Consider the following 15,567-nt stretch of genomic DNA (forward strand, 5'->3'; position numbering starts at 1 on the left):
CAGGAGGAAGGTAAAAGGAAACAGAGGAAGGACCAAGGGAGCAAAGCAACGGGTAGAGGTATAAACATAGCGGTGCACACATGTAAACACATTAATCCACAAAAATAGAGGTATTGGCCCATGTACATATATTTATACGGCAATACACTGAGGTAGGGGATGGACTTTGGGCCTCTGCTCCTACCCTCCCTCAACATAAGAGAGGAAGATAACCCCAATCATATAGAGTGCTAGTGGTGTAGTGAGTTATGTATGCACCGGACTGCAAGTGCAAGGCCCGCAGTTCAAACGGACCAGGCTTTTTACTGGAGAAAGATGAGGCTTTGCTCACCTTTAAAAATGCAAAGGCTCAGAAACCAAAAGCGCAGTTCCACAGCCCTGTGGGGTCACTCTGTGTTGCATGAACTTGATGGCAGTGGCAGGAAGGCAGGTAGCCCACACAGCGTGTCTCAGACCCAGCTGCCCAGATCTAGGTCAGCGCTCACAGGTTAGAAGGACACCTCTCCAGACTGCCTGCAGAGTGTCCTCCTAGCTCTTGCTTGCTCTCACTGCCCCTGTGGGTTCAGTCATTTGTCAAAATAACTCATAGAAATCATGCAGAGTATACTATGCTTAAGGCTTCTGGATTTATTACAGCCAAAAAAGGGTTTGGGGTGAGGTCTCAAAGCGGTCATAGTATGGAATGCTCCATACTATGTTCCATAGAATGTTCCAACTAGGGACATGCTACCCTCTCCTGTGTATGGTCACCATCTAGGAAGCTCATCTGAGCCTCAGGGTTCATGGCTCTTACTGGCCTCCCTTCATGGCCACGATAGATTGCACATTGCCAGGTGAGGCTTGGTATCATCAGGCCCCCAGGGGTTGGTATGGCTAGAACTAAGAACGAGGCTAAATTGCTTTTTGCAATTCACACCTCTCAGACGTGTTCCAGATTAAAGGGGAAATGTGACAACTAAGCGCATGTGATTCTAGACTGGCTTCTCTGTTGGAGAATAGGAATTCTGTGAAAGGACACGATGAGGATGGCTTTCCATGGCTCGGTGGGCTAGCACGGTGTCTGCACAGCAGCTCGGGTCAGCATGGCACTCCCAGGACTCCCCTCATCGCCTTACAGAAGGGCTTGCAACCAGTGCGCTCGCCCTCCTCTCCTGTATATTTTCCTGAGCACCTTGTCACCAACGCTTGTGCTTGTCACCACCTGACTGTTGCTGAGCTGTGTGGAGGCAGACTCCTACCTTCTACAGACTCTCCATCACCTGACAGCCGACAAGCTTTGTGGCCTCATGAGATTAACAGTTACTGAGGACACAAAAGAGCATATCGCCTATGTGGATTGTATCTCTTGACATTTTCCATCCATTTAAAAAAATTAAAACCGTTTATTAAAAAATGTAAAAGTATGTATCCTTTCATTTAAAAATAGCAATAAGTTCATGACGTGAACGTCAAACAAACAGGCTCACTGCCATCAAGTCGGTTCCCACTTACAGTCACCCTGTAGAGCAGAGTAGAACTGTTTCTATGGGTTTCCAAGACTAAATTTTTACGGGAGTAGAAAGCCTCATTTCCCTGCAGGGACACGGTAACATCAATAGCATCTATTTGTGGGGGTGGGAATCCAAATCAATGAAAATTGAGTGAGCAGAGTGGCACTGCTCCACCGTTTTTGCAAATCTCCTCTATGATTGGCATTACGGCAGCCTCTGGGCTCTTTCTGCTCACATGAAGTTTGTTGTGATATCACGTTGCGTAGCTTCTGGAAAGCGCCCCTGAGCACTGTGAGGGAGGGAGAAAAGCCAACGGCACTTTAGTATGAGCATGACAATGCGCTTGACCCTCTCTCAGTAGATAATTGTTGAATGAACAGATAAATCCCCACGTGACAGTTGTATGGGTTAGCAGTGGATGGGTTTACACATCGCAATCTGTTCCTGCAAGGCTCACCCCCGGGGCTCGTCTGCACGTCTCCGCCTCAGTGCTGCTCTGCTCCTTCTGTGCCAGGTGTCCCGGTGAGCAGCAGAGTGTCCTCCAAAATCCAGCAGCTTCTAAACACCCTGAAGAGGCCCAAGCGCCCTCCACTGAAGGAGTTCTTTGTGGATGATTTTGAGGAATTGTTGGAAGGTAAGGGGCCCCTGACTTTCCCTCTGCTTCTGTGAGTGCGTGAGCAGGGGGGTCTCTGGGCCTGCGGTCACCTCTACCTCCACACTCCGTGGCTACCTCGTGTGATCGTTTCAAATGATGCTTTGTTGAAGCAAGTAGAAAATGCATCACTCATATTAAAATGACCTAGCATTTCTCTGTGTTCCTAGCCCAGCGGCTGAAAATACTTTTATAGTTTCATTTTACTTAATGTCATGTAAAATTTCATTTAAACTTTAGAAAATTTGGAGATTAGAATAAAAATAGATGAATTTTTTTTAAAAGAACCAAAATCAAGCCAAACTCACTGCCATCGAGTCAGTTCTGACCCATAGCAACCCTCTGCTTACAAGAAATCTATGCCTGGGGACCACGAGACTGCCTAGGAGCCGGCTGTGAGGACTGCAGCAGCCCCCACAGAGTCCCATCCTCTTGGTTCCTGGCTCCACTTCTGTTCAGGCCAGCAGCCAAGTGTACCCAGCGGATGGTCTCCCCAGTGCCTGAGGATGTAGCATGGCTTTTAGGACGTTACTTCTTCATAATCAGATCATGGCCTTTCAAATTCAGAGTTCAGGGGTATGAATGCTTCTGAGAGCTATCTGTCTCATACATGAGGAATTTTGGTTAATAGTCACCAGAACTATAATACATTTTACGATAAAGTTTTTGTGCAACAATGTGATGTGCACTGTGAGTGCCCGAACCCCTTTGGTGACTCTGCTCAAGTTCCTCCTTTATAAGCTGGGCATTAGTCCTTGCTTCACCGGGGTTATGGATAACATAATTAATTGTGATAACATAATTAATTGTGATAACATAATTAACCTTCAAGATGCCCTGTGCCAAGGGTTGACAGGTTGACGAGGTATGAACACCATCGTTAGGCTACCTTTGTCATGTGAAGGGGTATAGTGGATTGACATGTTGGCTGCTAACCACAGGTAAGTAGTTTGAAACTACTAACTGCTCTGTCGGAGAACGATAAGATTTTTCTACTCCTGTAAAGAGTTATAGTCTTGGAAATCGACAGGGGGAGTTCTACACTGTCCTACGGGTCTATCTGCATAAGAATCAACTTGATGGCAGTGTCTTTTGGTTTTTTTATCATATAAAGTTATGATTATTAGGTTAGTGCTTAACTTTCAAATGATCATTATCCATTTGAATTTCCATCCATTCTTGGTTAATGAGCCTGTGACTATGGTAATGATAAGCAAATGTAAACAAATCATTATAAGCTTCAGAATAGTGTATGGAACTCTGAAATGTTTTCTACTTGGGTTTTGTTTGTAGTTCAGCAGCCGGATCCAAATCAGCCGAAACCTGAGGGCAGTCAGATGGTCATGCTCAAAGGGGAGCCCCTGGCTGTGGGAACACCCTGGCCACCATCACTGCTGGCCGCTTTGCAGCAGTGGGGCACAACTCAACCCAAAGCCCCCTGTCTGACTGCCTTGGATACAACTGGGAAGGCCACATACACTCTCACCTATGGCAAGTATTCTTAGAAAGTATGCTTCCTGTTTAACTGTAAAAGATTACACCTGTAGCCCAACTCGCCAGACAACTGAACGGACATCATAAAACAAATTCCTGCGACACGGCACAATGAGCACATGGAACATTGCCACACTCTGCTTCGGTCCCCTCCTAGATCACTGCCCCTCCTTTCACCAGAAGCGGAGTAATCAATGCTGCTCCGTCTCCCTAGTGTATGTACCCATGTGTGCATTTCTAAACAGCAGCATTTAGAGGTGTCTGATTTTGAATAAATGGTGTCACACATTCTGTATCTTTTTTTGCTGGGCATCTTTTGGTTCCCTTTGCTTTCATGTAAGTGTTCTTGAAGTAAGCATACACGCACATGAAATCAGCACTAAGATCTTCCTCCCAACACACAAATGGCCGCCATTATTCTGACGACTACCGTCGATGGCTTGCCTGTACTAAAGTTTTGTGCGAATGGGGTTTTATTAAAGTGTTCTTTTGGGTCTCCATTCCTTTGTTCACCATTATTTGTGAGACTGCTAAACGATGCTGCAAAAAGTGGTTGTTAGTTTTTTTCCCTTATTGATGGGTATGAATGATATCATTGTATGAATATGCCAGAGCTTAGTTTTACCCTTACAGCAGATGGGGTTTTAGGCTCTTTCCACTTCGGGCTATTGTGTAAAGTGCTGTTAATGAACATTCTCATGTGAGTCTCCTGAGGAACACAGGCAGGCTTTTGTGCTGGGTATAAATCTTGATGTGGAATTGTTCAACTTTAGGACATAGTACCAAGCGGTGTCCCAAATGGGAACAGAGTTTTCACTGCTACCAGTATTACAGGAAGAGTTCCAATGGCTCCACAGCCTCACCAACACCCGACCTCGTGTTCATCATAGTCTTTCTGTTAGGTGTGTGGCATCACATTACAGTTCTAATTTGTAGACAACCTGACAACCAATGATGCGACTCGTGTGCTTGCTGGTTGTTTGAAAGTCTCCTTTTATACACGCTCCAGATTTCTAGCTCATTCTTCCACTAGGTTATTAGCATCTAAAATTTTCTTTATATGTTTAATATCTCCTTTGTCAGATACATCCTTTGCAAATATTGTCTCCACTCTTTGAATTGTGGCTTTTCATGAATGGAGATCCTTAATGTAACGTAGTCCAGTTTCTTTTTCTTTGACGGCAGTGCTTTCTGGGTCCTGTTTATGGAGTCTTCGCCAACCTAAGGTCACAGAATAGTTTCCCGTGTTTCCTATCAAAAGCTTCTCACAGTTAGGGGCTATAATCTCTCTAGAACTTAATTTCATATGTGTTGTGAGGTTGAAGTAATTTTTTTTTTTTAATTTTAGGAATATCCAGTTGGCCAAGTTTTGTTCACTGGTGGTTTCTGTAGGGACTCTTTCCCTAGGTCAAGAGCATGACATTATTCTGTTAATCTTGGGAAAGCTGTGGTGCTCTGGCTTTCACACTTATATCTACTATTCACTTGCAATTCGTTATTTGGGGGTATGGCATGTTCACAGTATTTCGCTATCGATGAGCAGCTGTCTCCTGACTTCTAAGAAAAGGCTCCACTCTTCTGCTGTCAGCAGCCAAGCTGTCCACATGCACCTGTTTGGGAGTTTGCTTCCCCGCCATTCATCCATTAATTCGGACCTTCTGCCACAAGACACCCTCTTAGTTATTATAGCTTTATTATATGCCTTATTACCTGTAGAGTATGTCTTCTCACCTAGTTTTCTTTAAGAGCGCCTTGGCTATCCTTCCTCTTTGTATTTCAGTGTCAGTGTTAGAGCCTGCCTACTGCCTCAAGCGTATCTGTGGAGGTTTTGATCAGCAGTGCTTTGAATCACTTCATTGTGGAGTCTTCCAGTTCAGTAGGAGCCTGGCTGGTGTAAGCCATTTGCTGTCAGCTGGTCACTCGAGGTGGGTGGCCCAAACCCACTTAAGCGACTCCATGGAAGGAAGGCCTGCCCATCTCCGTCTGTAAGGCAGCAGTGGAGCAGTTTCTGTCTGCACACGTGCTGTCACCCTGAGTCGGGACTGGCTCAATGGCAGCGAGCAGCAACAACCAGTCCACAACATGACAGAGCTTTTCATTCTTTCAAGGGTTTTGTTTTGCTTCCACTTTAGCTCAGTGAAGAGAGAGACCGTGTGTATTGTCTCTGGAGAGAAAGTGTGTATGTTCCGTGGCATTTATTCTTAGGTATCTGAGGGGCATGTTTTAATCTTGTTGCGACTGTCACATGAGGTTGGGTGGTGGGCGTATGTACAACAACAAAGCACTGCCTGGTCTTGCACCATCCTCACAGTTGGTCTTATGTTTGAACCGTTGTTGCAGAAACTGTGCCCTTCATCTTGTCAAGGGTCTTCCTCTTTTTTGACCTCCCTCTACCTTACCAAGGATGATGTCCTTCTCCAGGGACTGCGCTCTCCTGACAACATGTCCAAAGTACAGGAGTTGAAGTCTCGCCATCCTTGCCTCTAAGGGGCATCCAGTTGTCCTTCCAAGACAGATCTGTTCGTTCTTTTGTCCGTCCATGGTACTTTTCAATGTTCTCTGCCGACACCATAGTTCAAATGCGTCAATTTTTCTTTAATCTTCCTTATTCAGTGTCCAACTTTCACATGCATCTGAGGCAATTGAAAGTACCAGGGCTGGGGTCAGGCACACCTTAGTCCTCAAAGTGACATCTTTGCTTTTGAACTTTATTTATTTAATCATTTTATTGGGAGCTCTTACAGATATTATAGCATTCCATGGTGCATTTGAACACTTTAAAGTCCTGTGCAGCAGAAATCTTCTCGTGAAGAGTGTTATTACAATTTTTTAATTTGCTGCTTATTGCTAGCATATAGAAATCAAATGACATTTGCATATTGATATATCCAGCAGCCTTGCTACATTCAGTTACAGAAGATTCTCTGAGATTTTCTATATACACACCGTCATGCTACTTACAAACAATGAGTTTTCTTTCCAATTGTTTTGCCTGTATTTGTTTTTTCTTAGTCTTATTCACAGGCTAGGGATTTTAATAAAATGTTGAAGGCAGGTGGCTGATGTGCTTCGACTATCAGAGCAAAAGCTTTCAACATCTGATCATTAATTACAATATTTTCTACATGATATCTATGTCATAGACATTTAGAAAGTTTACTTTCATCTAAATGTAAGAATGATTTTAAAAATTTTGATTGAGTTTTAAGTTGGTATATTTTGCTACCATCTATTGAAATGTTTGCTCTATTTTTATCTTTACTAAGATGGTAAATTACATTAATCATTAATCTTTTTTTAAATGCCAAACCAACAGTGTTGGGGATTGAATATTTTATATTCTCTGGGGACATGCAGGCCCCCTAAGTACAGCTGAAGACATAACGTCACAGGAAAGGACTGTGCTATAGGTAATACAGTAATGGGAGGGGGGTGGTCTAGGGGTATACATGCAATAGGAAGAGGAAGGATTGGGGTATACATGTGGCAAGATGGGCGGATCCTAGATTCAGGATGGCAGCCTAACTTTGGATGTCACTGAGCCGGTTTGACCTGTTCTCTGGCTCATCTGTAGAGACTGAGATAGTTTATTGTGCCAGCCTGGCCGATAAACACAAGTGGGATTAACTGAAGGGCGGAGAGATAAATGGCTCGGTGAGCCTCACCTTTCTTGTTTCTCGCTCTTTGATCATCGGACTAGTGTGGGGCTGCCTTGCTTGTTCTGTGCCTCAATTTACAGGCTACACTACCTGTGGGACTCTTAACCTGTGAACTGTGTCGCTGTAAGTTGAGGTCCCTTTAAGACATCTCTGGAACTGGAGACTGGCAGTTGGTGACCTGCCTTATGATTGGCTGCTGTGCTGAGATAGCCTAGTTCTCTCTCTATATAGAGGAAGATCTGGCAGCAGACTAGTCTGAAAGGACTGCTTGTGTCTCACAACTCTCTCACGGGAGTGAGTTGCACTGAGCCATTTGTACTGCTTTATAATTTAACTGTTCATTTCTTATATATCTATCTGTATATAATTTAACAGTTCATTTCTTGTGTTATATATCTAATTATCTTTATAAATAAATATATTAAATTATCAGCAATTTGGGTTTATCTCTCTAGAGAGCCCTGTCTAACACAGAGACCATTATCAGTAAGGTGTGAACTCCACCTACAGGAACCAAATTGATGACTGATGACTGCAAGTCTTTAGGGAGAAGTAGCCCATTGTCCTTAACAGCAGGGAGCAGGCCTTACCTTGGTGGGACCAGACAGTTGTCTGGCAACTGACTGCCTTTAGGGAGGATGTCTCTAAGCATCTGACCTCCCACCATATGCTGGCAAACAGCCCCTAATGTTTGGCATGTCTTTGGGGGAGACAAAGCTGGGGGAAAGTCTCTTTATAATCCCACAGTCATCTTTGGGTCCTCCAAGCTGGTGTGCTTTTTCCATGGGGGCTTAGTTGACACCTCACTTATTTGGTGGCTTGTTTGGGTACAAGCCTTTAAGACCCCAGATGCTGTTCTTTCTGATAGCCCAGCACCATCTGTGAAGCTCTCCTTTGTGAAGCACTCATCAAGCTGAATGCTCTGAATAGAGCTGAGGATCATGAGGGAAGTGCCCTCGCCACGACTGCTAACACCCAGAGGTGGCCTGCTGAGGTCCCACATGGACCTCCAGCAGCTGAAGGCTCTTGGGACGTTATTGAACCTCCCTGACTCACCTCTGTAGTAAACTGGAGTTGTAAACATGACCCAACTCCTGGATTTCCATGAAGAGTAAATGAGTCATGTTATATGCTGCTGTTTTAAATAAGGTAATCGAGAGATATTAAATGACACAGAAATGCATTTGCAATGCAGTGCTGATTGAAAAAGAGTGAAGTAGGATCCCATTTCTTCACAATGACGTGTACATTTATGTACATGTATATACATATCAGAAGAATACTAGACCTTTTTATCCTGGTTTTCTGTATTCTGAGGTTTCTAGAATGACATTCTGCTTCATTTTTATATTAAGAAAAACAGGTCTATGCACTATTTTTAAGAGGGAATCTTCACTTTCACTGCAGCATTTTACAGAATATAGTTATCAGTGGAGACTCAAAGCCCATCTGTAGACTTTTGGACATCCCCTTACAGAAGGGTTACAAGGAAGAGACGAGCCAGTCAGTGTGCAGTATAGCACCAATGAAACATACAACTTTCCTCTAGTTCTTTAATGCTTCCCCCCACAACTATGATGATCCCAATTCTACCTTAGAAATTAGGCTAGACAGAGCATGTACACGGGGACAGATAAGAACTGGACACACAGGGAATCCAGGGCAGATAAACTCCTGAGGACCAATAATGAGAGTAGCGATACCAGGAGGGTAAGGGTAAGGTGGGGGTTGAAAGGGTGAACTGATCACAAGGATCTACATATAACCCCCTCTCTGGGGGACGGACAACAGAAAAGTGGGTAAAGGGAGACATCTGTCAGTGTAAGACACAGGAAAATAATAATTTATAAATTATCAAGGGTTTGTGAGGGAGGAATGGGGGAGGGGAAAAATATGAGGAGTTGATACCAAGGGCTCAAGTAGAAAGAAAATGTTTTGAAAATGATGGTGGCAACAAATGTACAAATGTGCTTTTCCCAGTGGATGTATGTATGTATTGTGATAAGAGCTGTATGAGCCCCCCATAAAATGATGATTAAGAAAAAGAATATAGTTATCACCACCTGAATTTCCAGTAATTGAGTAATAGGCACATTATGTACTATGGTTGCCGCATTAACATGTTAATTATTAGTTTCTTGAATTTTACTTTGCTTAGTATTTTTGTTCTATTATAGGCAAACTTTGGAGTCGGAGTTTGAAACTAGCTTATACTCTGCTTAATAAACTGACTCATAAGAATGAACCACTACTTAAGCCTGGAGACAGAGTGAGTAACTGGAAGGCAATGGTATTGGGGGAGTGACATTACAGGTTGAACTGTCTGCTCTATTGAAACCACTATCCGTTTGTTAGTGAAGTCAGCCATAAAGCAATCTGAAAAATGGAAGAAGTGTGTAATGTGCAGCGTAAAAGAAGTGTTGCTCTTAATATTCCTCATTACCCATACACTGATTCTTGATTTCTAGTTGACTTCATTTATGTTGATGTTAATAATAATATATAAAATTAATAATATTAATATTAAGTTCCTAAAATTTTAATTTTAGGAGTTAACTTTGACCTTAGAGATTTTATGTACTCTATATCGCCTCCTTAGGTATTCTGTGCGACCAGGCAGCCCCCTCTCACCCACCTGCCAAGACAAAATACAACAGACTAGATACTTACTCTCTAGCCCTACCCTGCTCATGACAGTTGACAGTCGCTGCCTTTGGCTGGGGACTGTTGTGTTGGATAGCAGGGATATAGAATATTCCATCACCACAGAAACTTCTACTACATCAGTAGGCCTAGAAGAATATAGAGGAAATTCAAGAAACTCATAGCAAAATACTCTTGTTAGAAAGGCTTCATATGATCGGATCACCCAGTGGCAGGGCAGACAAGCAGACAGAGTTCCAAGTGCCACTTTTCATGTCTTACTCTTTAGGGTGACCAGAACATGTAAGAGGGAGCATCCAGCGTGACACAAACTGACGGAAGGGGAAGGAAAAGAAAGGACTAGCAAGCAAACTTGGAGAGAAGCTAAATAGTGGAAGATACAGAAAATCATGTTTATTGAAAATTAGTACTCATTTCCCTGGGGATTTGAGATGAAGATATTTTTCCATAATCAAGAAGTGGATGCTAGTAGAAAAGACAGAGAAGGAAACCAGGAGAGAACAAGAGTTTGAAAATTAAATAGGAGTTCCAAAAAGAGAAGGGAGAACACGGGATGGAAATATTTAATGTAACAATAGCACAAGCGGGTATCCTAGACCACCAGAGCAGGCATAGTCAAAGTGACATCATCTGAAATTGAACACAGGTGATGAATATATATGTGCATATACACACATAACATACATGCAGAGGAGCCCTTGCGATGTAGTGGTTTTGCGTTGGCTTCCGATCTGCATATCAACAGTTCGAAACTAATATCAGCTCCATGGGAGAAAGACTGGGATTTCTATTTCCATCAATAATTCCAGTCTCGGAAACCTACAGGAGGTTGGTATGAGTTAGCAATGGCTTGGTGGCGGTGAACATACACACGAGAATGCTTTAAATTATTTTATCTTTTAATTCCATTTCTCCACAAAATTTTTGAAGCCCCCTCGTGTGTGTGTGTGTGTGTGTGTGTGTGTGTGTGTGTGTGTACACTCATATTCAGCTTCCATGGTTGATTCCTACTCATGGCGTCTTTGATGTGGACTTAGTTGCCTCCTCCTGTAGATGGCTGTTTGTTTGAATACAAGCCTTTAAGACCCCAGACACCATTCCCATGGGTAGTCGGGCACCATTTTTTTCTTCACCACACTTTGCTGTAGCACCTTATCTCCAGTGATCTCTTCATGAAGGCGAATATTGAACAGGACTATGTTATAAGAACTAACTGTTCGTGGATTGGGGCTCAAGTTAAGTGGGAGCCCAGAATCCAACTGCTTGTCTACTGGTTATGAATGACTAGTTTACTTTGGTGGTCATATTATGACAAAAACAAAACCTCCACCACCAAAACCCCAACAACAAAACAAACAAAAAAGAAAACCGTTGTCAATCACCGCCCTGTGATATAAGGCAATTGCATCTATCGATAACATCAATAATTTACCCAATGGCATGGAATTTAACGTACTGTTGATCTGATGAGTTTATGTGAGTAGAGTCCAACTGCGAGCTGCAATCTGCGAGTTGTTGCCTCGTACAGATTGATTTCTTCATTGATGGAGCTCTGTTCACATTGAGCATGGGGCTTGGTGCTTGGGGAGCATTTCTCGTTACAGGCCTTACCAGGTTAGATTCTTGCTTATCGGATTCATACCTGTCATATTAATGCAGGGGGACCATGGAGGTACTAATTATATGGTGGTTCTGGGTCCCCTTTGTTAATGAGATTTTGTATTGTGCCATGAAATGAATCTTTTAAAATCACAAATTTATTTTTTGTGGGGTGGGGGGAATCTCATAATCATGAGACTTTTTTGATCTGCAGAATTCATGTAGTAGTTATTTATAAAAAGATCAACAAGGTCCAAGTGAGTGAGCTAATTGTTAGAGCTTAGTGATGAAATCAACTTCCTCTGGAAAAATTCAGCTCTCAATAACAACAACTTTTCTAAAAACACATTTCCCAAATCAAACGTGATCTCAAGGGTCTAGATTACTGGGACAGCCATTCCCAGAACCAACTTTTGAAGAGCCCTGCCCTTTTAAATGAGCAAATTTGTTGGAAACTCCATTTCCAGACCTCAAGTATAGAGTAAATACAGATAGAATTTAAGATTATTTTTATGATATCAAGGGTTATTTTTTAGTTATTTATTAGTTTGCATTGTCAAAGATTCTTGTGATGACTCACTGCCACAGAATTAATTCCAATTCTCCACAACCCTACAGGACTGAGTAAAACTGCCCCTTTGGGTTTTGAGCAAAAGTTTTCTCTTTCTCCTGCGGAGTGCTAGTGGGTTCAAACTAATGACCTTGCAGTTAGCAGCCCAGCTCTCAGATTTTACTGTAGTTCATGACTTATGGCTTCAGACTAATTATTACACTATTTGGGACTTACAAAGTTGTATTACATAAATAGCTTTTGACTTATAGGTAGTGAAATATCTAATTTTTTAGTTTTCCTTTTGACTGCCTTTTATTGTCAGTGATATCTTTATAAATCATAACATTGGACACTTGTAAGTGAATGTCTGAGAATGATCACATCAGTAAATTATATGCTACAGTGTATGTAGTACGTATTACTAACAGTAAGACAGTAATTGTCTGTTTAAAAATATTGATGGTGTGAAATATCATGACTCAAGTACATTGTAGGTTAGGGAAATTGGCCAATGGCCAGGGGGAGGAATGCTAAATACTCACCTACAATGATAGGAAATAAAACATGTTTCAAAAAACAAAGCATAGTAATAGAAGCAAAATAGCACAATAAAAATCGGAAGTACTTTTATTTTGTTTGGGGTATGAGGACCAGTGTAGCATGAAAAATACTTTTCATAAGTATTTTTGCTTTTTAAGCTGTGTGTATGACTATAAAAAACTTATATATATATATATATATATATATATATATATGATAAGTAAAATATAACTTCTAATTAAAAGTAGCAGCATGGTGACCAGTTGGGAACAGAGTGGGCTGCCCACCGGTACTTAGGGGAGGAAAGTGGTTGTAGTGGTCTCAGTAGTTATGTCCTTAGCCTACCACACTTAATGAAGGTCTTCTCAAAGTGGGAGAGTTTGCCATTTGGGAAAGCACTTTTAGACATAGCTTACTCTTCCTTTTACACATTGGTGGGAATTACCTAATAGTGGGTGCTGGTCAGTTACCCCCATTCTTGAGTGCTGCTGTCCAGATTGTCAGAGGGGTCACAACTGTGTTCAGACCCCACAGACAGACTTGTATTTTGCCATCATTTAAAATCCAGAAATATATAATCTTACTTGCACATGGAATAAGCACCTCAGTCTAAAAACTAATTATTAAAATTTATATGAATGACAAAATTTCAGGACCAAAGGATAAACCTCAGTTTAGAATTTTCTGACCTGAATTAGGAAAACTATAAGATAATCTAAAATTACGAAGTTCCATCCACTCAGAGTTCTAAACATTGCAGTGACTAAGTTGATTTGCAAGTGTATTTCATGTCTTTTCTCTGTACCATTCTAGGTGGCGCTCGTGTTCCCGAACAGCGATCCTGTGATGTTCATGGTTGCGTTTTATGGGTGTCTCCTGGCAGAACTGATTCCTGTTCCCATAGAAGTGCCATTAACAAGGAAGGTAGCAAAACGATCCAGTTCACAGGACTCTAGTTCCATGAGCTTTTATTCTGAAATTCACAGGAGCCTAGTCCTTTATCCTGAGACAGGGTGTAAAAGGCAAGTGTTCATTTTTACAGAGAGAGGAATACAGCGGGAGGCAGTCAGACTTGAGAGAGAAACTAGTTTGATGCATTTGGTGCAGTTGAAAATCAGGAAGAGGGTGAGTCAGGGCTCTTTGCTTTCCCCATAGTTGTCCACCTTGTATGCTGAGCATGCAATGTGCTGGACTGTGTGCAGAACATGGTGTCAGCATTAGAAGAATGCTCATTAACAACCTGACCTGTGCAGATGAGACAGCCCTGCTTGTTTAAAGCAGGGAAGACTTCAAGCACTTACTCATGAAGATCAAAGACTACAGCTTTCAGTGGGAATCACACATCGATATAAAGAAAACAAAAATTCCCACAACGGGACCAATAAACAGCATCATGCGAGGAGGAGCGAAGATCAAGGTTGTCAGGGATTTCATTTTGCTTGGACCCACAGTCAGCACTCGGGGAAACAGCAATCAAGAAACCAAAGGATGTATTGCACTGGGTGCATCTTTTGCCAAAGATCTCAAAGTTGCTTAAGAGCAAGGATGTCACTTTGAGGATTAAGGTGTGCCTGACCCAACCCAAGGAACCCCGGTGGTGTCCCGTGGTTATATTTGAGCTGCTAACCATCAGTTTGAGACCACCAGTGGCCCCATGGAAGAAAGATGAGGCTTTCTATGGTTTTGGAAACACACCGGGGCACCTGTCCTATGGGATCACTGAGTTGGAATTGACTTAATGGCACTGGATTTGGTTTTTGGTTTTGGACTAGAACCCTGGAATTTTCCATCTCCTATGCATGTGACAACTGGACAGTGCATAAGGAACACCAGAGAAGGGTTGGTGCCTTTGTGTTGTGGTAATGACAAAGAGCATCCCATTACCATAGACTGCCAGAGGAGTGAACAAATGCACCGTGGAAGAAGTACAGCTGGAATGCTCCTTAGAAGCGAGAGTGCTGAGCCTTCAAACCACCTAGTTTGAGTCATGTTATCAGGAGGTGCCAATCCCTGGAGAGGAATAACATGCTTGGGAAAGTAGCCGGTCAGCAAAAAAGACCCTCCATGAGATGGATTGACAAATTGGCCGCAACATTAGCTCAAACGTAGCACTGATTGTGGGCACGGCACAGGGGCACAGGCGTGGGCAGTGCCCTGCTCTGTGGTACACAGACTCACTTTGGGCCAGAACTGGCTGGATGACACTAATCACAACAATCCGACATTTGAAAACCATACGATTTTAGTGGGAGACCGGTTTCTTGTTACCCCTTCTACTTTCTTGGGGTTGAGTTGACTAGTAATATAATCTTTAACAACAAACATTCTAAGCCCCCAACAGTTATATATACAAATAAAAGGATAACGTACAATGGACAGTTATTTGAATACAGTGATTCTCAGGAAAGAAACCAAACTTAAAAGAGATGTGTCAAACTCACACAAAGAACCTAACAAAACTGCTCAAAGACGTAAAAGGGGACTTTGGAAAGTTCATAGAAAAATTCCCTTTTCCAATTCAAATTTTCCTCCCACAGACTTTGATTAATTGAAGACACTCGTCATATTTGTATGAGGAAATGATTGATATTGTTGAAACTCAGGCCTGTGCAGCTTCATCTGGGATTTTTAATCACAATCCAAGTAGAAATTTTAGTGCCACTATTTTTGGAGCTTAGTACAATGCTTTTAAATGTCATTTGCAAGAACAAACTTTGAAAAATAATCCATTTTTCAGACCTTTATATTTCACTGCAAGGGCCAAGAATAATAATTTTTTTTAAATTACATTTGTTTTCCCGAGACAGTCATCTTTATTGTAATGGCAGAGTGTTCCGGCAGTTTTGTTTAGGAAGTGTGAAGAGCCCTTCTTTCTGCATGCAGTGCTGTTTCGTGCGCAGCATTGGGTGCTGTGGT

At 42.2% G+C, this 15,567-nt stretch overlaps 1 protein-coding gene across 1 annotated transcript in view; it reads left to right on the forward strand.

The window, feature by feature from the left end:
- Positions 1 to 15,567, forward strand: part of DIP2A (disco interacting protein 2 homolog A) — a 99,613-nt gene that overhangs the window by 38,825 nt on the left and 45,221 nt on the right. Inside the window, exons 7-10 of the mRNA XM_045284552.1 lie at positions 2,005 to 2,124; positions 3,436 to 3,633; positions 9,473 to 9,564; positions 13,465 to 13,575. Of these exons, the coding sequence (XP_045140487.1) occupies positions 2,005 to 2,124; positions 3,436 to 3,633; positions 9,473 to 9,564; positions 13,465 to 13,575 (521 nt within the window). The remainder of the gene's footprint in view (positions 1 to 2,004; positions 2,125 to 3,435; positions 3,634 to 9,472; positions 9,565 to 13,464; positions 13,576 to 15,567) is intronic.

Source organism: Echinops telfairi, unplaced genomic scaffold (assembly GCF_000313985.2).
Source record: "Echinops telfairi isolate 266 unplaced genomic scaffold, ASM31398v2 ScPeMD7_7469;HRSCAF=8507_0, whole genome shotgun sequence".
NCBI classification, from domain to species: domain Eukaryota; kingdom Metazoa; phylum Chordata; class Mammalia; order Afrosoricida; family Tenrecidae; genus Echinops; species Echinops telfairi.